Genomic DNA, 23,714 nt, shown 5'->3' on the forward strand with positions numbered 1-23,714 from the left:
TGTTGGCGACGTTGATTGTGCAAATGAAATGTGAACACCTTCGGCCTTCCACGCAGTGTCGTGTGTATTCCTAATGCTATCATGGGACGGCATCAGGGTGCACTGTTTTGTGCGCATTCCTCGTGCTTTCATGGGACGGTGTAAGACCTTGTAGCTCATGAGGTTAAAAGGTTAAAGGGTATTGGCCCTTGTCCTGAGAACACAGTTCGAGTTCATATAATAAACGAGCCAAACTTGAGCTTTGCTATGTCTGGCTTGTAAGTTTGTGAGCAGAATGTTTATAACTTTGCTTTAGATGAATGATATTTTTCTTGATAATTTTAAGACAACTAAATACACAAAATGTGTATCGAAATAATGAAGTCATCCATCCAACCAGCAACCAGGGATCTAGCCCCAAATCAAGGAATATGACCTTGGGAGGAGGCATGGCCCATATCTTGGTGGGAGGCTCACAAAATGGTGGGAGAGACACCGGAAAGGGATAAGAGGATGAAGCGCTCAAAACCACCCATCAGGAGGGGGAGGGGGACGACGGTGCGGATGCAAGGGGAGGGGAGGGAAGAGAAGACTAATAGATTAACAAACACTTCAACATGTTGTCCCGAAGCTGATTTGAGAATATTAGCTTTGTCAAAGAAAAATATCACTAGAGCGTAGTTTAATAGTAACATTTTGATTATGATTACATTGAGCCGTTGAGACTTGACTCCATTGAACTGTTGAGACTGGACTCCACAAGAAAGTGGAAAACTGAACAGTGAAACCGCGTAGCCAAAAAGAAGAAGATGCTCCACGCCACATTGCCTACCAATTTTGTCAGAAAGAGACGCACAATTCTGTATTCCTAGTCACCATTGGATTCCAATTTCCAAATCTCCAAAATTCCGAACTTTTCGTGTGCTGATAACACGGCTGAATATATAAGTGTAATAATACAATTAATTAAATTTTTTTTTTACATGCTTCCAGCTAATTATATTTTTACTGAATCATATTCCTGTCGTATTGAAAAAATTTCTGCAAATCCCACATCTTAAAAATTTAGCACCCCCAGTAATTTTGTAAATAATTCAAATCACAAAATCCCAGTCTTTCTCAACACCAACCTCCGCGGTGCCGTGCGTGCAATTAGAATCAAAAGAAGGCGGGTTGCTTACTCTACAAGCTCGACTGTGACCCTGCAATTAGTCAGTATTTGAGTGACTGTTAACACGGAAGAGACCAGATAAAAGCCACCAATCACCACCGCCATTGCCAATTCGCCAGCAGCAGCATTGGAAGGGAAGGGAAGTGAAATTACCGATGAGACCCAAAAGTGGGAAAGGGAATTGGAGCTCCAAGTTCAAGTTCAAGGGCATACTCGGGTTGCCCACCACTTTGATCTTCTGCTCCTTCTTCTTCCTTGCTGGCTTCTTTGGCTCCTCCCTCCTCTCCCAGGTAAAATTTCCCCGTTTCCTCTATTGGGTTTTTTATTTTGATCAACAACTTTAATGGGGTTTTTCAATTTTTCAAAATTGACTAGATTATTTTTGAATTTTTTGGCAGCATGTGAGTGGTGGTGGTAATAGGCTGAGAGCGAGACTGTTGGAGACAGAGTACAATTCGATGCCTTATGGCAAGACCGGTGACGATTCTTTAACTTCCATTCCCTTCCAGGTTTCTATTGCTTTTTAATGTTTTTTGCTTGGATTGTTATGAACAGTTTGATCAATTTAGGGTTGTAATCAAAGATTGAATTTTGATTAGCTGACAAGAAATGGGGGCATATGAACTGCTTATAGGTTTTGAGTTGGTATCCGCGAGCATTATATTTTCCTAATTTTGCAACTGCGGAGCAATGCGAAAGCATAATCGGTTTGGCAAAACCACGCCTTAAACCATCGATTTTGGCTTTGCGAGAAGGAGAGACAGAGGAAAGCACAAAGGATATACGAACAAGGTACATTTTCAACATTTGTTGTGGTGAATCAGCAAACCCTTTTCAGGATTTGCACTATTAGTACTGGTTATGCATCCCATTTTTATTGTTGATTGTTGATATAAGCTTAGAAAAAAATAGCATTTAATGTGATTCGGGTTCACATGTAAGTAGTTTTTGTAAAGATGAGCAGTTATAGATGCTACATATCATATGCTTACATGGTATTTTGAAGCAGTTCGGGTGTGTTTCTTTCCGCTTCTGATGATAAATCCGGGACTTTGGATGTGATTGAGGAAAAGATTGCAAGGGCTACAATGCTTCCCAGGACACATGGAGAGGTACTGTTTAGTTATAGTTTTTGAGCTTGTGATTATCATCCTCGTCATTTCTTTATCTATATCTATACAAAGATCATAATGGCTTGTCATGTTTCGTTGTAAGCAATACTTATGGAACTTTTTCAGTCATGTCCAAGCTGACAGCATGAAGTTAAATATCGTACATTGTGTTGCCAAATTATATTCCTTGAACTTGTAATATAATTGTTCTGCAAGCGCAAACTGGGTTAAGAAGGGTTGTTGCAAAATAATCCTGTTAGATTAGATGAGAAGACTTTACATTTACATACTAATTATTTTTATGGATTTTTGGTTCTGTTCCTCACATGTCTATGTTTTTCTGTTACGTGCCCACCACCCAATAGAAACATAGATAAATGAAATCGGTGCAGTGTTGCTGAAAGTCGCTGACCCTTTTGTTGAATTAGTTAACCTTTTATTTCAGGCCAGTTTGTAAAATTGTCTGAGCTGAGGATATCATCATGTTTCAGGCATTTAACATCTTGCGCTATGAGATCGGGCAGAAGTATAATTCTCATTATGATGCATTCCACCCTGATCAATATGGTCCTCAGAAGAGCCAAAGGGTACATCTTCAGCATAATACATGCATTTTCAATTGGCCTTTGTTGGTTTCATGATCATAATGTTTGTGGTTGTGTATTACCGATACACTAGCACTCCCACGTCTAGACAGATAAAACTAGGCAAAGATAAACCTCAATGTTTTATTTGCTGCATTTGCACAACTACTACAGTTGGGATGGAAAGCACAGTAGGTCACTTTGAAACATATCGGTGTATGCTACCTGGATAAATTGGATTAGCTAGTTCGAAACCAAACAGATGTGATGGTTTTCATGTCTTAAGTCACAAAAAGATGTTCTATGACAAGTTCTTGAATTTTCTCAAATAATATCGTTACCAAGCTAGAGATTTGATAGAATTGTACTGTTTATTTACCAAAAGCTCTGAAAGAGTCATATTTGAACTTGTGCAGGTTGCATCATTCTTGTTGTATTTAAGTGATGTTCAGGAAGGCGGTGAAACCATGTTTCCTTACGAGGTAAGGTCAAGACCTCTGTGCTTCTCTTTGCCTTTTTGGTTTGTTCATTATTGATCATCCTGCATTTGATCTGCAGAATGGCTCAAACACGGATGGAACCTATGATTTTCGGGAATGTGTTGGTTTGAAAGTGAAGCCACGCAAAGGGGATGGACTTCTGTTTTATTCATTGCTTCCAAATGGTACAATTGATATGGTTAGTGTTGTTTTGCTTCCCATTGTCACTATTATTACCATCATTTCCAGAATCATCGATGAAAAACAGAAAGAAAAAACGTTTTCCTCAGCTTGTCTCGTGAAATTTATCCCGACTGCTGTATATCATTCTGTCCGAGAGAAATTATTCATTTATTTTGTCGGTGTCTTTATGCAATACGTTGTGCACCAAATCGGTAACAGTTAAACGTTCCTATACAATTTCTGTTTAATCATCCGTTCTAATTTCGTAATTGGCTTGATGCCTCTGCAGTTAGCATTACACGGGAGCTGTCCTGTAATCGAAGGGGAAAAATGGGTAGCTACAAAGTGGATCAGGGATCAAGAACAGGAGGATTAGTTGCTAATATATTGTTGCATAATGCTCAAATTTTATCTTCACTTGAGCATTAAGCACACAACAAAGGCCGGCGGCAGGGGTCTTTCGTGTTATAGATCGGAATCTTGAGAAATTTTCCGTCGTGTTGACATCTTGTATCTCATCTAGCAACCGAATTAAATAAATCATGTGTAGCAGGTAAAAATAGCATGTATTTTCAGTTGTCCATGCAATAACAGCAAGTACAATTTTGGCTGAAGTATAATGTCAATTATGTCACTTCGGGGCATAAATATTACAATCTACATAACAAAAAATGAAAAAATAGATCTTCGGAATGAGGATGGCAGAGATTTGCAGCTCTCAGCTACTGTCGATTTATAAATCCCTAAACCGCAACGGTGCCGATAATAAACTTGTAAAATCTACTAGTAAACATGTAAATCCCTTGCTCTTCTCCTGACTAACCAGCAGACGTGCCCTGAAAGTTGAGCGTGCGAGATGGATTTGGCAACTTGAATCGAACTGAGTGACAAGGAACCGATAATTGATTTCCGCCTTGCAGTCAGTCAGTTGATCCCTAAGGAGTATACAAGACCATATCAATCTAATCTTTCACACTTTCTTTCAATATTTATATTCTTCTATAGTGGCATACCTCAGTGCAGATTCAAAGCCACATAATTTTTTCTTTAAACACACTCATTGTGCTAGTCAGGGACTGAGCAATTGATGATCAGGATTCTCCAACTCAGCCGATAAGCTCGGTGATGATTAGGTAAAAACATCACAATTTATGCCAGTTGTGATATGGTTGCTTCCCCCATCGCTTCAAGACATGCATGCAACCAGCTGCTGTGAATAGCCCAAGGGCAGCAAAAGCAATGATTGTTGAATTACCAATGTTATGGTAATATTTCCCCTGCATCAATACCACCGTAGCAATAAAAGTCAGTGGATGAATGCCAAATCAATAATCTCCATGATGGAAATCACCACTCAAATGAACCTTCTATTACGGTGGCTGCGGGAGATGCTTAATTATATGTTTTCTTTTTCTATGTCGAAGTGATTCTAGGAAGAAACACTTACTTGCACCAGAAAAAGCAGAATTGCTGCATTTGCAGGTGCTTGAGAAAGGCTTATCATCCCTCCACGGAGTGCATTAGGGACATACCTGTGAACAAACAAGTAAAAGCACAAAAACTATGTAATAAAAATCCATGCAACAAAAATTGAGAGAAGAGATATCAGCTACTAGAAAGAAAGTGCACTTGTTTAATTTACATGGTCCTCAATCTGGCAACTGAAGGCAAAACCACCCCGAGACCAGCGTGAAATATGCAAAACAGTGTCACTAAAACTCCAATTTCCTGCATATCGGCGTTTAAAAGTTTAAACTTCTGAACAAGCAGCATCAAACAGGAGTGATATTATATTTCTCAAATATTCCAAAACAGAAACATCTTTACCTGATAATCATAAGCTGTTATGGACAATACAAGCCCCAGCATGATGAATGCATATACTAGGCAATCCTCAGTTCTAAGGGATGACAGTCCACTATTCAGCCACGGAAATACTGTGCTTCCAAGCATTCTTGAGCCCAGAAAACATGGATATATCAACCCAAGGTGCACTTCTCGTCCATCAGCCTAAAATCATGTTGTTATTAAAATTATAGGAAGAAAATGAAATCCTCAAGTCTCAAGAGATATCCAAGGTCCAAAACTTCAAATACATCTTTTAAATTAACCCAGATGGAAGAAACCAAGAAAGAATTGTTTATTCAATTTATGGAGTAAAGAAAATAATCTCATTAGTGCAAAGTTCAAAGTCCTTCAGATATTAAGCATGGTTACTTTCACTTCTATTAAATAGTTTAATTTTAATTATAGATAACCATACCACTATTGTAGGGGCCCATAGTATCCAGAAGACTGCTATAGAGAAGTGAAGACAAGCTTGTGCCCATGCCAAAAGCCATATTCTTTTATCTGGCAATCGTACAAAGTCACAACAGTAAGAATAAACCTCAACTTCATAGCTAAAGCTTACGCCTATAGTTCACACCATGACATGTAAAGCATATGCAGAAGAGCAGCTAAATACTTTTATGAGAACCCATCACATAATCAAACCTCTAACTGGCAAATAATCAGTTACGAGAAACAGGGAACTTTATAAAACAAAACTTCCAGATAAACAGTGTGAAAATGCTCTACAAGTACTCATCCCATCAAAGGAAAGATGACATCAGTGACTTAACTATTCAAGACGGTATAAAAATGGTGAAACAAAAACAAGAAGTATCAACGGAGGGGCAAGTATATACAGCTGAGTGTCAATGGAGGCAAACATAAACAACGAAAGAAATAAAGTGCAATGCAAATAGGAGTTTGGTCCCCATGAATAGAGTTTTGCACAAATAGAAAGCATCTAACTTTGACAAATCTTAAATGATTATACATTCAGTCTCAATCAACCTCATTTAATAACTGATTAATTTTCATAATGAATGTATCGAAGCAGTATAATTTGTTTTTGAGTATATTTAGTAGACGGAAGTTTATAAACAAAATGGAATCTTACCACCAAAAATATATGCAGAGAAAGATGCCCTATACTCCTTAAGAGCTACTTTTTGTGGGGTTTGTGTCCATCCTCTCAGGAGACAGACTAAGCCAAGTATTGCCAAGAAGACGGCTGTAATAGAATGAGAAGCCATGTTTTTCTCCAAATTATCACCAATGAGCCAATTTGAAAGCACCTGGCTTCCAATAAGAGATGCAGCCTCAAAGAAACTCATTAACCAGAACGTCTCACTCAACATATCTTGCCTGTGCCCTTGCTGCAAACACAAAGCCTACATATTAACCATTTCATTTCCTCGACTAATTGCTGCACACAAATCAAATCTGAAAGACGACATTTCTTAACAACCTCTTCGTGTTGAACTACCATCCACGTCTCAAAACTGAATGAAAAAATAGAAGCTGTGAGAGACAAGCAAATTCTCGCCACCAAAATGCTCGGGTGATCAGTAATTCTCTTCCACAAGCCAAGAAAGAGATGTAGAATGCAAAAGAGGATGCAAACTTTCTTTGGACCTCTACAGAAATTACAAAACAACAACAAAGGGAAATTGATTAGGGTTTAAAATTGGGCATCCGAATAAAAAACAAGAAACAGGACTGACAATTTTAGCTAAAAATCAACACTCACATTAAATCCGAAAGCACGCCTAAGAAAGAACCAACAATGAGAGATGCTGCAAATCCAACACAGAGAGAAAACAGCATTTGCTTTCTGCTCAAACCGTAGTAAGCTAATTCGAACTCTCCAAATACAGACCACACTCCTTCCATACCTGGCGTCATCAAAGTACAAAAGTATCCGATCAGTGATTGAAATTTAATAGCTAAATTACTAAGTTAGATTATTAAAATGCGATTTTCAGTTTGAGCAATGACAAAATGGAAGTATAAAAATATAAATTTCTACGTAAGTTGAGTTCAACTTTCTCGGCAACCAAACAAATCTGAATTTAAACAGAGAAGATCCATCTGGAAGTGGAAGGGAATAATAAACGACGTCGTTAGGAGTACGGACCCGAGGCGAGAGAATAGATGAGAAGGCAGTTGCGCTGGAAGCGCAGAGAGGAAGCGGTGGGGGAGATTCCATGGTCGAAGAGCGACGGAGCTTTGCCGGAGCTGCTGCTGCTGCCGCTGCTAGAAGCATAAGGGAAGACGATGATGGAGAAGAGAGAGGCCAGGAAGATGAATATGTATACGCCGGGATTCGGTTCCCAAACGGAGCTCTCAATCACCACCGCCATTGATTCCGATTCGGAGCTTCTTGGAATCGATCAGAGCGAAAAGCTTCGGATCTCGGAGATTGGAGGAGGCATTGGTGCGGATTGGGAGTTGAGAGATCTGTCAATGGATTATGGAATTTGGGGAGGATTTTTGAAACTTCAAGGTTCGTACATGGAGATGGGCTCTCTCTATGCCTGTTAACTGTAAAAGGAGCGGAGCTTGTGACTGAGTAGTACAACTGTAGAGGAAGCTGGACGCGTCGTCGTTTCGAGAGGAAGTTCCGCTACCCGGGCTCTTCTGTTCATTACGATTGTTCTTTCCTCTTTCTCTTCTTTTTTTTTTTTTTTTTTTTTTGAGCATATGATATTATTTATATTAAAAGAGTGGGGGGAGTGGATTCTGTTCATTACGATTGTTCTTTCCTCTTTCTCTCCTTTTTTTTTTTTTTTTTTTTGAGCATATGATATTATTTATATTAAAAGAGTGGGGAAGTGGATTAAACCTCACAATAAGCCAGTAATAATATAGTTCAAATTCGCCTTTAGCGATAATTGAATTGAAGACCTCTCACTTATAAGTTAAAATTAATACTATTAGATTGTAGTGCTAAGTGGTTGCTTTTTATTTTTTTTAAACAAAGAACAAAAATATATGTTTGTTTGTGAAACCTCTATCGAAATTTGAATCTAATTCTTCTCACTTGACGGGTGCATTGTATTAAAATTTAAATGGAGTTGATTTTTTTAAGTGGTAGACTTTCACGGATTTAGTAGACTTGTAATGATGTACTTTTATGAAAAAGAAAAGAGTTACACGATAGACTTTGTAGAATTCTAGAGAGTTTCATGCTAGAATTTTCTAGAACTATGTGGATTATCATGAAATTTATAATCACCATTCATAAATAAGCAATATTATTTTTAAGTTTCATTATTGAATTGGTGATCATGACTATGACAAAGTAGTCTTATACGATGGTGGTGGAAATGTCACGTGATGATTGTCTTGGTGGGGTGGTGTTGAGGTGTAAGAGGAGTAGAGATGGGGGGGGGGGGTGATGATGATGGTGGTAGGGGTGGTGATCATGGTGATGGTAGTGTAGGCGGTGGTTATGGTAGGAGTAGCAATGATGCTCATGGCAATGACAATGGTGGCAACGACGGTTACAGTGGTGGTGGCGGGTGTAGAGAAGATGGTCATAATAAGGTGGTGGTGGCAACATGGCGATGGAAGTGGTGTGAGTATATATGACAAAGAAAATGAATTCTATCAACATCTTAGGGGGAGAGATTGGATTTTCTATGACACTCTTTATGTAATCGGCGGTGAAGACGATCTTTATGTGAGGGACGACTTGGAGATTGAGAGATGAACATTGTGATTTGAAAGAACAATAGCAAGTGAATGGATATGTTATGGATTCACAAGAATAGAGGTGGGAGATTGGGATGGCTGTGTTAGGGGAGTTAGTTCATATAATTAGTTACTTGGTACCAAGTGGTATAAGTACGGAATGAGACATACGAGGTTTGGGTGTTTTGTTATTCGAATTAACGGGTATAGATGAAGAGTATGCATTGTTATCGATAATGATTTGATATCTGATTATGTATGATATTATGACACTTAATTTAGTTTGGACAATTTATCGTGGTAATGTTATGTCCCTACTGAGCTATTGAAGCTCACCCCTTATTGTTATCCAGGTTTACAAACTAAACAGTTGAATGGGTAGATGTTTTGAAAGTGAATTAGATATGAGGCTAGAGGGTATATTTATTTATTTAAGCCTTGTAAAGAATTCTTGAGTTTTTTTTGTTTATGAGAAATTTTATAGTTTTCACCCAGTTTTAGCTTCAATTTTGTTTATTTTATTTTCAGCTTGTGTTCCGAATTCGAGTTCGATTTTTCCACCAACTCTGATGCGGGGCATGACTATGTTCACAAATATAGTTAAAGTTGCCGAACATGGTGTAGAAGATCCTGAACCTAGTACTGAATTGCATACCCTTGTCTTCAGGTTCTAGAATCTTAGGCTGAGAGTGTTCCTTCTTTGGTCAAAGTTGCTCGGTACAGAAGTCATCAGCATGTTTCGTAACTGCATCACCACAGTCATTTCATTCGCCTAACTGAGTTTGGTTGGGAATTGGAACGCCCGCATCAACATGAGGACATAGTTTGCTCAATGGTTATTCAGTCTACATATCACACATGTCTTGTAACTTCTAGGGTCAACATTGAGTCAACCAAAGTCCATCAAACTCCACATACAATAACCAATTTATAAGTGAAGAAAAATATTACTGAACCGTATTACTAAGTAACATGTTTTAACACAAAAAACTAAGTGACACGTGACAGTTATCATTTGGGTACCATATTTGTCTTGTAAGTATGTCGTTAATAATTGACAGTGTGACAACATCATGCTTCATAGAAGGTATAGTCTCAAGGACTAGTACAAAAACATGTGAATTACAATTAAAAAAAAATTAATGCTAGAAAGATCAAACTATTAAATTGAATTTACAAATCAAATAATGTGTCATCAATAGAAAATAAACACGTTAATCAATACTTAAATAATAATCAAATCATCAATAACCACATTATTTGGTTTACAAAATTTAGTTTAAAATTTTGATCTCTTTAGTATTATACTTAAAAATTCTGTTACCTTCAACATAAAGAGAAAATCATTTAATATTTTGATTCAACAATCTCTAATCGAAGCACATAAATGATATATAAAAATAAGTTGTAAATCAATGTTATCTAGAATAGTATGAACAAGGAAATTTGCCCGCGCTACGCTGCGGGTTATGAATCTTTAAGCTTAATCCAAAATTTACCATAGGTATGAACAATAATTTTATGTATATTTGACGCAAAGTTCAACATGATGTTGCAACACATATATTATTGTACACAAATCAACACATTCATTGTAAAACATTTTATAAATTCATAGAACAACTACAACAAAGAGGGTAAAATAAGTTTTTCCGTTACATGACATTCTATTTACTTTTCATCAAAGCACATTTACAATCCAAAGGGGAAATTGCTAAGTTACATTTACATACACTTCCAAAAGTCGCCCACATTGATTAGTCGTTCATTTTACACGTGTATTTTACTAACTCTATGTTAAAAGTTCTATGTACAACCAAAAAACACAGATCTGAACGACTAAAAGGATGGAGCTTCAAGTCCCAAATATATACAATTTCAAAAATTGCCCACATGGTTCTATTTTTCATGTTGCTTCTCTGTTCTTGGGCAGCTGGGCTCATCAAAAAAATCTTCCATTTGTTCTGTATTGTTACAGAGAACTTCAGTCATCTTTGCACTTATTCTTGCTGTAGATTGAAATTAAATTCTTTGCATAAGAAATATGATAAAAAGAAAAATTAACCTACAAAAATGTAATCCAGTGTGAGAATTGTAAGCAAACCCCTTTCATAAATTAAACTTAACAATGACTGATAGTTTGATATTGGTTAAGGGAGATAGTCAAACTAATGTGCTCGCTACTTTGCTCTTTTAAGTTTGAATGGATCAGAATTATTATCTTTGTAGAAAAAGAACTATACGAACCAAATCTTTTAGAAGCTTTATCAAAATAAACAAAAATACAGAAGAATAAATTCTTATTTTCCTTTTATGGGAAGAGCCAAATGTTTCAGTAGTTAATTGTTAATATTTGTTGTGACCTTTGTGTGAATTCCAAGTTCAGTAGTTACTTTTGGAATAAATGGACAAAAAGGAAAATTAACAAATTCTGCCTATTCAGGTTCAACTCTAAACAAATATAAACTTAAGCATTTGGACTTTTTCTTATGTTTTCACTAAGTTGGGAACCTAATAACAAAATTTCATCCCAATAAGAACCAATTCTTTAAGAAGCTTTATCAGAATAAACAAAAATAAAGAAGAATAAATTCTTATTTTCCTTTTCTGGGAAGAGCCAAATGTTTCAGTATTTGTTAATTGTTAAAATTTGTTGTGACCTTTGTGTGAATTAACCCAAAATTCAACACACATAAATAGAAATAAAAATTCAGAAACCTTTCCCAATAATTGAAAAGAGTAGGTTTTACGTTCAGAAGTCAAGCCTACAAAGATAAACATGTTCATTAACTTCATTAATATCCTCCATTTATGACAACCCTATCAAAACCTCACAAAACCATAATATTCCTGGACACCAATCCCACCCACCATTGAAACAATTTGACCAAACCCAAATCAAACTAACCAAATTTTAGCCAACAACTGATCAAAATAACATCGCACAAACCCCAAAAGTTGCACCAATTCCACACATAAGTGTAAACTTGTACGGCAAGCCTATCCAGGTTCAACTCTAAACAAATATAAACTTAAGCATTTGAGCTTTTTCTTATGCTAAGTTGGGAACCTAATAACAAAATTTCATTCCAATAGTCCTAACCACAAAGTAAAACCGTACTTCTGGGACCTAACTAATAGTTAAAGCATTCATAACAAATAGATGTAACGTATCGGGTTTTGGAAGCAGCAAACACTATTTCAGATTTGCTTGGAGACACTTTGTTCCTGAGAGATTTAATGGGAAAATCTTCAATGTTTGAAGCGTTTCGTTCATCTATTTCTTCGGTAATTTCAGTTTCCCTTAAATCCATATAAACAGAAGAGGGATTAATACATTAGTAAATATCAGGTTATTTGAAAATATAGATACAAATGAAATAGTTACTGTGAAAACTTTTACCTTTTTTGTTTTTTTCTATTCTCAGAGCTGAAGAGACTCTTCCGAATTGAACTTTTTGTAGATGATGTGACAATAGTGGGTAAAATGGTGGAAGAGATATGTTTTAACTCTTTATCAAAAAGTGGTGGGGTAGATGAAAAATTCTGGGTTGTCGTATCTTCCTCCTCAAATTCAGCCAATGATTCATAAGAAGCTTTGGAACTTGATTGAACAGCTTGTATTTTGTCGTCGAAAATCGCTTGGATCAAAAGATCATTTCTGTTGAAATCATTTTTCAAATTTCCAAATCGAAGTTGAAAAATTTTGATCTGCCCTTGACATTGGAGAATTGCATATGGTAGCTCTTGTTGATCAGTAAACCCTTTTTCGACAACTAAATCATAACATGAAGTTCCAAATAAACGTTCAGTCGGTTTACCAATGATGATAGCATTGGTCTCATCGCTGGCGTCTTCGAGGATTAAACTTACTTTGAACCTAAGTATATGAAGAACAATATTTCAGTACAAAGATTATGAAATTAGTTGTAAACATTTGGTTTACCAAATTAGGGTACTTAAATATTATGAAATTAGTTATAAACATTTGGCTTACCAGGGAAGGGGAATTTGAACATTGTGCTTTATACAAATTAGCATGTCATTATTTTCATCCTTTCTAAGTTGTTTGTAGCAGCATGGACATGCTTTGTACCACCAGCCAGCATGCGTGTCAAAACGTGTAACAGCTGCTCTACATAAGACTGAAGTGTTCTGAAATATATGTACAGACAGTAATTAATATATGGATCTCTAAGAATGATATATACTTAACTAATGTGTCATATATCATATGAGGAATATAATTTATTTAACAATAAACGATGCGTATTAGTATCACAGCAGGTGCACATATCTGATTTCTAAAACATTGAGAAAAGTTTGTTTACCTTATACAAATCTGGATCCAAAATATTCAAATCCTGAACATACATTTTTTCAGCGTTTTCTAATTGTTCTGATCCCATTAATTGCCTTGCTGATGTTGACAACATTTTTACAGAATGAGCCGGACCAACAAAGCTGCATATATTTTTGTATTCAAATAAAATCGAATAAGAATCTAAACCATGAAGGGATACTAAGCATTTATCAATTGAAAAAGAAAATTTCACATATTATACCATCAGAAATTTGCAAGAATAATTTTCATACTTCTATAGATTTATTGCATCACCATGTAATGCATATACAAACATGGCTTGTGTTTCTAAAGTGTGGTCTCTCAAAAGTTTGTCCAAATGTATATGCAAATGTTGTTATGGCAGACTAAAATGAACACGTTCTTATGAGAGATTTTTTTTACGAATAAGGGGAAAAAAATCATGAATTTTAATAAAACAAAATATTTTGACCTTAAAGGGAGACAAATTCCACCTCATCTACTGTACAGCAACAACAACAATGAGTTGTATACATCATTTTTTAAACAATTCTAATCAACTTGATAAACCTTTCCAGGTTTGCATATAGCTTGCATAAGTTTACAATATTACAAAAACAGGTATGCTAGTTTGTAATGTACAATTTTAGGTAGTTGTAGCAAATTATTTAATCAAACTTACACTCAAAAAAGCTAGATCATAGCCTTTTTAATTATAGAAACATGTAAACTAAAAGAAATATAAAAACATTGTATTCCCAGATGTGTTTAATTGAAATAACAGTTTCATATTTATATGTATACCATTAGTAAACAGGTATATCCATATTTTTTCTCTCATACTCAATTTCAACATGAAAAAAATATTTTCAACAATTTGAAATTTAGGAACTGACATTGCTTTGTAAGGTGCTGCCTTAGGAATGTCTGGATTGATGAAAATCATTGTGGAAATACTGATGTTCGGCACAATATTTTCTGGTTGTTTATAGATGAGGAATTAAATCATTATTTTATATAATAAAAATGAACAATTGAACATAGAACTAAAAAATTTCATACCTCTGAATTGTCTAACTTTAAGGCTTGTAAAAACACCCAAAACTGTTGGTGTCAAGTGTTCCAGAGCTTTGAAATCAAAAGTCTTTGCAGTGTCACCCCACAACGTCAGGTTAACATCTTCTTTCCTAAGTGAATGAATATTACAAAAAAATTAGTGCAACAATTTTGAGAAATTCAAATGTCTCGACAATTATTTACCTGATATTTTGCAACTTAACTTCACATATTTTCTCCATTCTCTCATTATTGATCATTCTGTCCTCCAAAGGCTTTACTGCAGTGATGCGTCCCAGAACGTCTCAAAATTTATCCAAAAAGTGTAGTCAGATCTCAAAATGCTTGAAAAATATTGACAAAATGATACTAAATTGATGTTAAATTTTTTTATTATATATATATATATATATATGATTACCTGTGAGAATATCATATTGATCGATGCAAGAAGACAATTGGGAATAATCAAGTAAGTAAAACCGATGTGAGGGAATGTTTGGATGAACACTTGGCAACTCTTCAAAATTTGTTCTTGTATTGAAGCACACTTGCGCCTCATGGGGGACAATTTTGTAGGATAGTTTACAACGATTGGTAGAAAAGCGAGTGATCTCATAAACATGATTAGCTTTAATTTTTGGAGCAACATTCTCATAATCAATTTCTTTTGCAGAGGCTTGAATTGCATCTTTCTACATGATTACAAATAAATTTAAAAAATTAGGTAGATAAACATGCACAGTACATCATTTGAATTCAAAAAATATAATCTGATAAAATGATATACATCAGAGCAAAAGTTTGAAATCATAACCACAATTTAAAATTGAAAACCTAAAAAAACAAAATACTTACCATTTCGTCAACCAATATACATTGGAGACCACCAAACGCATTATCCTTTTCTATAACCTTAGGTCTCCAAATTCTGCATACACGGACTATGATCTTCTTATTAAACTGAAAAGGTGATAAACTTCGGATAGGATCTATCATCATTCCGCTACAAAACTGCAAGTCAATTTACATGACATTAGATGTCAGTCGCTCGGGGCGCTTGTTTTATAATCTTGATCCCCTTTAAAATAAGAGTGGTATACATTATTTATCAATGCAGACATCTAAAATAATAATAAGCAGAAAGAATGAAATAGGGAAATTGAGGACGAAATTGAGCATGAAATAAGCAGAAAGAATGAAACAGCTAAGTTCTAAAATGATAATACTTGCACAATAAATGAAATAGCAGAACGAATAAGCAAGCTATAATTTCAAGGACTACTAAAAGCAAACAGTCACTGTCCCATCGGACTTGTGCCTTATTGAATATAAAATACTATTCATAACATACTCAATTTGTTTTGTTCACATTTTTCTCTATTCATTACATATATGATCTGGTTTTGGTGTGTGTAGTTTCACAATAATCTAGTTTTTGAGATATTTTTTTCATGTAAAACATCATGCTTTCTTGACGTCCAAAACATATAGACTGAGGCAGGATCAAACCAACTAATTGACAAAAATTAATCTATCATCATTTAGAAGCACATACTCAAATTAACATCTGAGCGCAAATCAATCCAGTTGGACTTGATCATCCGAGGACTTCAAATCCTGCTGTTCAGATATAATCCATTTGTTAAGAGTTGTATGTATATCTATTATATGAAACCAGAAATGATAAATTAAGGACTTTTACTCTGTAATCTATAGTATAACTAATTAGCTTGGAAAGATGGAGAAGAAGGTGAATGCTACTGTGTTTTGTTTTCTAGTGAAAGCTAGCTAGCTGCTTCATCTGCAATTGACTGTAATCAGTGAGATTGATGCACCAAGACTAAAGCAAATAATATGGTCAAAATAATACGATATCGAAAAGATGAATTAAGAACAACTTCAATAAAGAAACTAATTGATTCAAAACATAAAATTCTTACAAACCAACACAAACCATACATTTGATTCCCAAACAGAACCCATAATCTAAAATCGAAAAAATGGTAAGGAATATTGCGGATTACCGTCGACTTGCTCGAACGCCTTCACCAAGGATTACCGTCCACTTGGTCGATTGCCTTCACCAAGCTCGCGTGATCGTACAGATCATCCTGTAAAGTATAAAAAAAAACAACACACACACACACATGAAACCAAAAATAATTTCAGGGAAATTGATTGATAATCAAATTTATTTGAAGAGATGAAGAGGTAACCTACTTTACTACAATTTACCTCTACCAAGTTAAATGGATTATACTTATCCAGCCATCTTGCCCGCTCTGATGGAGCAATCTTTCTTCAATTAATCTACCTTCGTTGGGCAACTATGACTGAGTTTTGGGTTGTGGATTTAAGATTTCTCTTTTGGGGAAAGGAGGAGGATTCTAGGTTGGGGAAAGCAAGGAGCAGGGATAAAAAGGAGGGTGCCCAAAAACAGCAAAACGATTTATAGGGTTTGATAGAGGAGCCTGCAGCCAGTTGAAGGAAGATTGAAGCGGTGGAAAGGAAGCAACGAAACCGTGAGAGAAAAAAATTTAAAAGGGAATGAAACTGTGAGAGCAAGATTGAAGCGGTGGAAAGGATGAACAATGAGTCGAAGAAACAGAGGGAAGAAGTTGGGAAAACCCACGCGTCCCATTTTGTTCTCTGTTTGACAGCAAAGCAAATGTTCTTTGTTTGACAACAAGCAAAAGGGGCAAAGTTGGAATAAAAGAAAAATGGGCGAGGGCAAAATCGGAAATTCACTGTACTATGAACAGTGTTTCAGGTGTTTTTCTCTTTTAGTATATATATAATTTCCAAACATAAGTCATACAATTGAGATTTTGAATTTTTTAAAAAGAGATATAAATTCGTGAATTTCCAAATATAAGGATCGTGCCGGTCACGTGCCGTTGGTGGCAAAGCAATTATAGCTCACTAGCCAACTACCGTGACGGAAAGAAACTCATGGAAAAGTAATTCGGCCCGCACCCAATAATTGCTCCCCCTTTCTGCCTAAGAGGCACAGAGCTCAATTGCCAAATTAGGGTTTCCAGCTCCTCACCCTTTCTTTCGATTTACCACACGCCATGGGAGGAGGCAACGGTCAGAAGGCCAAGATGGCGCGCGAGAAGAACTTGGAGAAGCAGAAGGCTGCCGGCAAAGGTAAATATTTCATCTTCTTTTTTCCCCTTTTTTCACAGATGTAAATTACCCTTTTCATTTGATACAGAAATTTAAAAAAATACAAAATTTTCATTTGGAATTAGGTTTTAATTGCTTGCAAGCTTATTTGGGGATGATTATGTGTAAAATTTCACTGAAAATTGTCCATTGTGAGAAAACAGAAGCAAAAGAAAATTCAAGTGTTATGTTTAGTAGCTCCAATTGGGGATTATGGTTAGATCTAGTTGTTGGTCTAATACAATTGGGTAAATTGTTTGATTTGCACAGGAAGTCAGCTTAAAACAAACGAGAAAGCCATGTCTATCCAGGTAATTGCTTCAACTAATTGGTTTGGTGATGATATGATTCATAGTTAATTCAGAAAACCATTTGTCATGTCTTTTGGTATTAGTCGCGATCGGTTTATAATGTGTGCTTTCGTTCCTACTTGTTTAAATGGAATGTAATTGCAAGTGGGTTATCAGGGAATGTTAAATTTGTTTTCTTCCTCTTTTTGGGGTACTTTGTGATAAAATCGGCTCCTTGTGTGACCGGTAGAAAGATAAATTCAGTTACTTTGTCGAAAGTTTGAGGTGATAGTGATTATCATGTATTGGTCAAGATGACTTTGCATATAATTTATGAGAGCCTTTCAGTTTCAACCTACATCCGAGAGATTTTTCTTTTGGGGTGGGAAGATTGTGTTTCAGTCACAAATGAAGTCTGTGCCATCAGTTTGCATGTGCAGCGGTCTCAAGAGTATGTTATTATATAATGTCGATTGTTGGTAGTTATTGATGAAGACCTGGTCGATCAATATATTTGAGTTTTGGGGCTAAGACAGTTAACATATAGTACAATTAATTGTTGGTTGATCGATGTAATCAAATCTAATTGCTCCTCAGGTGAGCTAATGCATTTTCTACTTCATCTGCTTTAATATGACGATGATTATATGTTGAATGCAGTGTAAGGTGTGCATGCAAGCATTTATGTGCACCACATCGGAAGTGAAGTGCAGGGAACATGCTGAGGCAAAGCATCCCAAGTCTGATGTCTACGCTTGTTTCCCTCATCTCAAGAAATGAAAGAACATTTGATAAGAAGTCGCAGGGACAGATTATGAATGTCGTGGCCCTCTATATTAAAGCGTGGAATGAATTTACCAAGAGTATCTAGAATGATAGCTATTTAATACTTGCTTGTGGAGTTGTTTGTGTGTGTGTGTGTGTGTGAGAGGGAGAGAGAAAGAGATATATCTCCTTGTTGAACGGAAACTCGGTCTTGAATGATCATGGATGTTGGTGGTATAACTCTTGAAAAGAGCTGTGTTTCATGGAATCTTGGTGTTCATCGTGTTCTGCTTTCTGTCTTGATAGTCAAATTCCTGCCTATACCGAAAATTCCCATTTTATACAGGCTTCAGAAAGTTGATTTGTCGTTAAATTGCTTTCGCTAGTTAATTTGTCACGCTGGACACTGGAAATGCTGGATTAGCATTCCAGGTTTTATCAAGTTTTTATTTGGTAAACAGGAGCAGGCACTGTAGGAGTGATCTTTATATGAATTCAATATAGGGATCTTTAATAGTGGCTGGCCGATGGGGGTAGTGGCGGATACACCACATGTGATGGTGGTGGGGCTGCTAGAGTGACGGTGAAGGCAGTGACGTCGATGGTCTTTGTTCATGAAATGAATCGAAACAAGAAAATTGATAAATATCAAATATTCTAAGCGGTCGAAATGTCGAGGTTATTTTCTCCATCGAATATAGAATAAAGGATCGGGGGTGAGAAACATCGCTGAAAATAGTGGCATAATGTTGGCAATGGCATTGCTTGGCGAATGAGGGTATGCATTGGTTTATAGAATTAAGCAGAAATATTGAAAGAAAACTTGTTTAAATGACCATGAAAACATACAATCAGTTTTAAACATACAACAGTTGACAATGGCAAACCACAGTGATGATTTTCAGATAAATAACACTCCCAATTCCAAATAGCAATGGACCTCTAGTCTATGTAATCGGACTAATCGAGCAATTACGTCCGCATCCTGCTGCTTTCGGCTGCCCTCACTTGCGAGAAATATGGATGGCCCTGCAGGATTTACCACCGTCAGCTACTTTTTATCATCCACAAAATGATGGTAAAAGCTATCGAGATGTCAATAAAATGAAAGGAAAATGAGGAATGAACTGTGTTGCCCTCATTCAGCCTGACTACAAACAACTAAATGCTAAATTGTGAAAGCAGGGTAGATTTACCATTGCCTCTTTTGCAGTTAGTCTGTCTTGATGATCATACCGAAGAAGTTTATCCAGAAAATCGATGGCCTGCATATCAATTACCTTTGAGTTGACATTTGTATAATACAAAAGGAATAAAAAACCGTTTTGGCATGTTTAAATGACATATAATGTGAATAACTAAAGAGCTTTTAGTGTAAATAATTCCAAGAAAAATAGAGCAAGTGACCTCTGGAGAAACTAGATGTTGATTATCTGCATTAATAAACTTAGACCAGGGCTTCCTGCTGTGCCTGCAGTAGTGTAGCAACGCATCAATACATGTATAGAGATACTAATTTTACATTATTTATTACTTGGCAGGGTTACATTTGCATTTGTAACCCACACCACCTTTTTTTTTCGTTTTATAAGTTACACTGCAACACTTTCAAGCGGAAGATGGAACCATTGCAGTCGCATGCTAAAGATATTTCCACAAAGAATTCACAGAATTGACCTATTATTTTATTATCATCCCTTAGAAGAGAATTTTGCTCAACGTACCTCCCAACCAGAGCATCAAGTTGAGGATCAAGCTCTAAATGATACTTGCTCAGATATGCATTCAGCTCATCAGTCCCAAGTACCTAGAAATACATATGAAGTACTACAATTCATTAGAAAGGACGTTACACCAAACGATACTGGTTAGACCATATATAATGTACACATTAAGTCATTAGGCCATATGTGTATGAGCGTGAGTCCATGCATGTTCGTAAGCGCTAATGTGAAACTACATTAGATTATATAACACTGTAGTGCAAGTAGTTGTGTATAAACATAAACCAACATAAACCACTAATTTGATTTTTTTCAGGAATTCCAACAGTAGCTATAACGTGCATACAGAACAAGTTATGCCATCTAAACAAGTACATTACCTTGGCAATTTTGACCAGCTGGTCATGGTTGTCATGACCATAAAAGAAAGGTTCCTTGCGAAATATCTACACAAAAACAAGTAATGACGAGCAAAAAGACCTGATTATATGATTTTCTAAACACAAGCACATTCTGGAGTTCAAGTAACAAATCTTATCAGAATACAGTAACTGTAATTCTCACCATTCCCGCAAACATACAGCCAAGGCTCCACATGTCCAAAGAATAGTCATAATCTTGCAGGTCAACTAGAAGTTCAGGGCCCTTAAAATATCTAGAAAAAACAAGGAAAGACATTTCAATCATCTCACAAAGATGAATATATAAACTGAAGGATGTGGGAAAAAAAAAAAAAAAAAAAAAAAACCCTCAAAAGGAACCCTCACAGAGTCGCAATGCTAAAATTATTAAAGAATGTGCAAGAAACAACCTACTTAAGAAAATTTTCATCCTAGCCACCTAACCTGATCATTACTAATTTAGATGACATATTTGTTCTACTCAAACAATTCATCTTTCAACATTCATTCATTAACATGCATGTTTTCTAAATGACCCACTACTAAGAATTGGCATTAGTCCTATATTACCAATTTACCATAAATTATTACCTGGATGCTACGCGGACATTGTATTCCTTGCCAGGGTGGTAAAATTCAGCAAGACCCCAGTCTATCAAGCGAAGTTTGCGTAATTCATGGTCTATCATAACGTTGTGAGGCTTGACATCCCTATGCATTATTCCTTGTGAATGGCAGTAATCTAACGCCTGAAATGAAAAATAATTAACTTATAAACCAGAAAAAATGTTAACCCAGCATTCTTATTATACGTAATAACACATCGAAAAATTGATGGCAATGCCTTAGATTGAGTAATTAAGCTTGAGCTGACATTAAATTGCAAATTGTTGAAGCATGGTGTAAATTCTTTCCCACGAGTTAACATACCACCATTAAAAAAATGCATACATAACAACGGACCAAGAGCATATCAGAGTCAAATGACATACTAGTCATTGTGCAAACCATCACATGGACTGAAATTTAAAATCCCTGAGTAACTTGGAACAGAGCACACCAGAGAGCACTTTAAGGTCCATTATTAAAATGATTTGAAAGGAAGACTCAAGACTTAATAATAAAACTCAAAATGCCTACATCCGATGAATCATTTAAATCCTTGTGTGTTTTACTTTCTTCTTTCCATAAAAAATATACAAATACTATGTAATGATCCAATGACTCCAATCCAACAACTTAACTAACATAATATTAACTAATTCCCTGATTTTGAAATATGTCATCCCAAACGGCCCCAAAGAGATTAAAATCTCTCCTTCCTGAGAGAAAGCAATGACCATCCACGAAGGTACCAAAAAAAAAAAAAAACACGTTTAAAAGAATTTCTGGCAGAGTTAGAACAATCTCTTGCGGAAAGGGCATGGTCTCTCATTTCTAAATTAAACATCTTTCTCTCAAAATCTAGGCTCAATTCCCCTTCTCTCATATAACAAACCATGCCATGTTAAAAGTACAATAATTACCTTAAGAAGCTCATATATGTAGTAGCGTATGTCATAATCAGTCAGTGTGGGGTACAAAATTTTGAAATCTGTACTGTTCACAAACTCAAAAATCAGGCTTGGGGTTTTCGAATGCTGATCTCGAACAATATCAAGAAACTTGACAACATTTGGGCCCCCGCAAAGGTTCTGGAGAATTTTGATCTCTCTTTTAATCTGCACAAACACCACTACGAAGATGAAATGGTGTGCTAAATGTTACAACAAATGATCCACATATTTGATATAGTACACAACCGCGCCATTATGCACTTACAACAAATGCATATTAAAAAGTGCAGAATGGGGTTATTGGCAACTGAATCGAACAAAACACCAAAACCGAAAACCCGAATATCCTAAAAGGCAATTACTTTACCTTCTTTTTCTTAACAGGCTTGAGGATCTTGATTATACAGCGCTCGTTGGTATTGACATTTATACCTTCGAACACCTCGCTGTATTTCCCCCTTCCGACTTTTCGAACAACTTCATAATCATCTTGATCACTGGAAACAAAAGAAAAAAAAAACCCACAAAAAGTTGTATTAAAACAAAAAAAGGAGGGGGGGGGGGGTTAGGGTAGGGCACCCATCATTGCCACAGATAGCACAGTAAATACACAATCAATTCCCTAATTAATTATATATTAATCTAAATCAGCTAACTATTGCTTTGTATCTTAACTCCACTCCAAGCTTCAGAAATCCAAATAAAAAATCAACAGTTTTCTGATAAATCCGCATACGAAAGCTCCCGAATTGGATTGAAAATCTAGAAAATCAATAAAATTAGGGAGGTAAAAACAGTTACCCCCATTGGACGGTGAGGGACTCGTAGTCCCAGTACTCCTTAGGGCGGAGGACATTGACGTCGGCGTAGACGCGTGCTTTGGACATGGCTTCTGCTGCTGTCGCCGCTGCGGTGGGATTGCTCGAGGCCGAGATCTGGCGACGAGTGGATTGGGTGGCTGTGGGAGTCTGCGTCTCGAGGGGAGGGTTTGGAAGAGGGCAGGGGGTGCGCACGATAGGAGGGTGCGCGACCGGCGCACGCAAGGCAGCGAGGGTGCACACTAGCAGGAAGCGAAGGGGTATTGCTGGATTTGTGCGCATGTATCATGTGCTTGGAACGACGACAATAATAACGTCAAACGACGCCCAACGAAAAACCTGCGTATTGGGGGTTGGGTTGGTTGGTTCGTAATTTATGCAACTTTTCCGGTTAAATAGTCATTAGGGGGGAGTTGGGCTTGGCTGTAGTGCGGTGGAGTGGACAATATGTTGACGTGGAAAGTGCAGAGTGGCCATTGTTTAGCCGGAAGAAGATCCTCTCCGGATCCATTGTGGGCATCTAGATTCATATCCTTCCTATCCGTTTATCGTACATCGTACGATCAGTTTTTATC

General features: G+C 36.4%; 5 protein-coding genes across 7 annotated transcripts; 2 read left to right on the forward strand and 3 right to left on the reverse strand.

Annotated features, from left to right (window-relative positions):
• The first annotated feature begins 853 nt into the window (after positions 1-853).
• Positions 854-4,122, forward strand: LOC126605400 (probable prolyl 4-hydroxylase 9). 2 transcript variants are annotated; one of them, XM_050272784.1, is made up of 8 exons: positions 856-1,440; positions 1,549-1,659; positions 1,785-1,942; positions 2,160-2,262; positions 2,754-2,849; positions 3,263-3,328; positions 3,405-3,524; positions 3,798-4,122. In XM_050272784.1, the coding sequence occupies exons 1-8, from the start codon at positions 1,306-1,308 to the stop codon at positions 3,882-3,884; spliced, it is 876 nt and encodes a 291-aa protein (XP_050128741.1). In that variant the 5' UTR covers positions 856-1,305; the 3' UTR covers positions 3,885-4,122. The 2 variants fall into 2 exon arrangements, with proteins under 2 accessions (XP_050128742.1, XP_050128741.1); XM_050272785.1 differs by lacking the exon at positions 2,754-2,849 and having other exon boundaries at positions 854-1,440.
• Positions 4,056-8,016, reverse strand: LOC126605395 (uncharacterized). 2 transcript variants are annotated; one of them, XR_007616938.1, is made up of 10 exons: positions 7,476-8,016; positions 7,089-7,233; positions 6,807-6,975; positions 6,456-6,714; positions 5,772-5,860; positions 5,336-5,518; positions 5,151-5,236; positions 4,956-5,040; positions 4,522-4,785; positions 4,056-4,443 (listed from the first exon to the last, which is right to left on the reverse strand). XR_007616938.1 is itself a non-coding variant. In XM_050272780.1 (9 exons), the coding sequence occupies exons 1-9, from the start codon at positions 7,699-7,701 to the stop codon at positions 4,651-4,653; spliced, it is 1,377 nt and encodes a 458-aa protein (XP_050128737.1). In that variant the 5' UTR covers positions 7,702-8,016; the 3' UTR covers positions 4,056-4,650. The 2 variants fall into 2 exon arrangements, 1 of the variants encoding a protein (XP_050128737.1); XM_050272780.1 differs by having other exon boundaries at positions 4,056-4,785.
• A 2,760-nt stretch (positions 8,017-10,776) lies between these two features.
• On the reverse strand, positions 10,777-14,675 carry LOC126605397 (uncharacterized). The gene is made up of 8 exons (XM_050272782.1): positions 14,619-14,675; positions 14,421-14,545; positions 14,255-14,336; positions 13,366-13,498; positions 13,032-13,189; positions 12,438-12,914; positions 12,205-12,337; positions 10,777-11,039 (listed from the first exon to the last, which is right to left on the reverse strand). The coding sequence occupies exons 1-8, from the start codon at positions 14,672-14,674 to the stop codon at positions 11,019-11,021; spliced, it is 1,185 nt and encodes a 394-aa protein (XP_050128739.1). The 5' UTR covers position 14,675; the 3' UTR covers positions 10,777-11,018.
• Positions 14,676-17,351: 2,676 nt separating this feature from the next.
• Positions 17,352-18,908, forward strand: LOC126605401 (uncharacterized protein At2g23090). The gene is made up of 3 exons (XM_050272786.1): positions 17,352-17,567; positions 17,856-17,896; positions 18,536-18,908. The coding sequence occupies exons 1-3, from the start codon at positions 17,492-17,494 to the stop codon at positions 18,653-18,655; spliced, it is 237 nt and encodes a 78-aa protein (XP_050128743.1). The 5' UTR covers positions 17,352-17,491; the 3' UTR covers positions 18,656-18,908.
• A 543-nt stretch (positions 18,909-19,451) lies between these two features.
• On the reverse strand, positions 19,452-23,453 carry LOC126605396 (casein kinase II subunit alpha-2-like). Its single transcript, XM_050272781.1, has 10 exons — positions 23,123-23,453; positions 22,689-22,818; positions 22,292-22,486; positions 21,357-21,514; positions 20,929-21,019; positions 20,745-20,810; positions 20,365-20,447; positions 20,048-20,111; positions 19,837-19,905; positions 19,452-19,669 (listed from the first exon to the last, which is right to left on the reverse strand). Exons 1-10 carry the CDS (start codon positions 23,419-23,421, stop codon positions 19,613-19,615), a joined length of 1,212 nt encoding a protein of 403 aa, XP_050128738.1. The 5' UTR covers positions 23,422-23,453; the 3' UTR covers positions 19,452-19,612.
• Between the last annotated feature and the right edge of the window lie 261 nt (positions 23,454-23,714).

Source organism: Malus sylvestris, chromosome 15 (assembly GCF_916048215.2).
Source record: "Malus sylvestris chromosome 15, drMalSylv7.2, whole genome shotgun sequence".
Taxonomy (NCBI): Eukaryota; Viridiplantae; Streptophyta; class Magnoliopsida; order Rosales; family Rosaceae; genus Malus; species Malus sylvestris.

Coding starts and splice junctions, on each gene's coding strand:
- LOC126605397 (XM_050272782.1), bottom strand. CDS start 14,674: ATGATCAATAATGAGAGAATGGAGAAAATATGTGAAGTTAAGTTGCAA. Junction 14,546..14,618: donor GTTAAGTTGCAAAATATCAG/GTAAATAATTGT, acceptor TCATTCACTTAG/GAAAGAAGATGTTAACCTGA. Junction 14,337..14,420: donor TAAAGTTAGACAATTCAGAG/GTATGAAATTTT, acceptor ATAAACAACCAG/AAAATATTGTGCCGAACATC.
- LOC126605400 (XM_050272784.1), top strand. CDS start 1,306: ATGAGACCCAAAAGTGGGAAAGGGAATTGGAGCTCCAAGTTCAAGTTC. Junction 1,943..2,159: donor ACAAAGGATATACGAACAAG/GTACATTTTCAA, acceptor ATTTTGAAGCAG/TTCGGGTGTGTTTCTTTCCG. Junction 2,263..2,753: donor TTCCCAGGACACATGGAGAG/GTACTGTTTAGT, acceptor ATCATGTTTCAG/GCATTTAACATCTTGCGCTA.
- LOC126605396 (XM_050272781.1), bottom strand. CDS start 23,421: ATGCGCACAAATCCAGCAATACCCCTTCGCTTCCTGCTAGTGTGCACC. Junction 20,811..20,928: donor GCTGTATGTTTGCGGGAATG/GTGAGAATTACA, acceptor GTTTTTGTGTAG/ATATTTCGCAAGGAACCTTT. Junction 19,670..19,836: donor TAACTGCAAAAGAGGCAATG/GTAAATCTACCC, acceptor TAAATCCTGCAG/GGCCATCCATATTTCTCGCA.
- LOC126605401 (XM_050272786.1), top strand. CDS start 17,492: ATGGGAGGAGGCAACGGTCAGAAGGCCAAGATGGCGCGCGAGAAGAAC. Junction 17,568..17,855: donor GCAGAAGGCTGCCGGCAAAG/GTAAATATTTCA, acceptor TGATTTGCACAG/GAAGTCAGCTTAAAACAAAC. Junction 17,897..18,535: donor AGAAAGCCATGTCTATCCAG/GTAATTGCTTCA, acceptor TGTTGAATGCAG/TGTAAGGTGTGCATGCAAGC.
- LOC126605395 (XM_050272780.1), bottom strand. CDS start 7,701: ATGGCGGTGGTGATTGAGAGCTCCGTTTGGGAACCGAATCCCGGCGTA. Junction 6,976..7,088: donor GGCGTGCTTTCGGATTTAAT/GTGAGTGTTGAT, acceptor TAATTTCTGTAG/AGGTCCAAAGAAAGTTTGCA. Junction 5,041..5,150: donor GTTGCCAGATTGAGGACCAT/GTAAATTAAACA, acceptor GTTTGTTCACAG/GTATGTCCCTAATGCACTCC.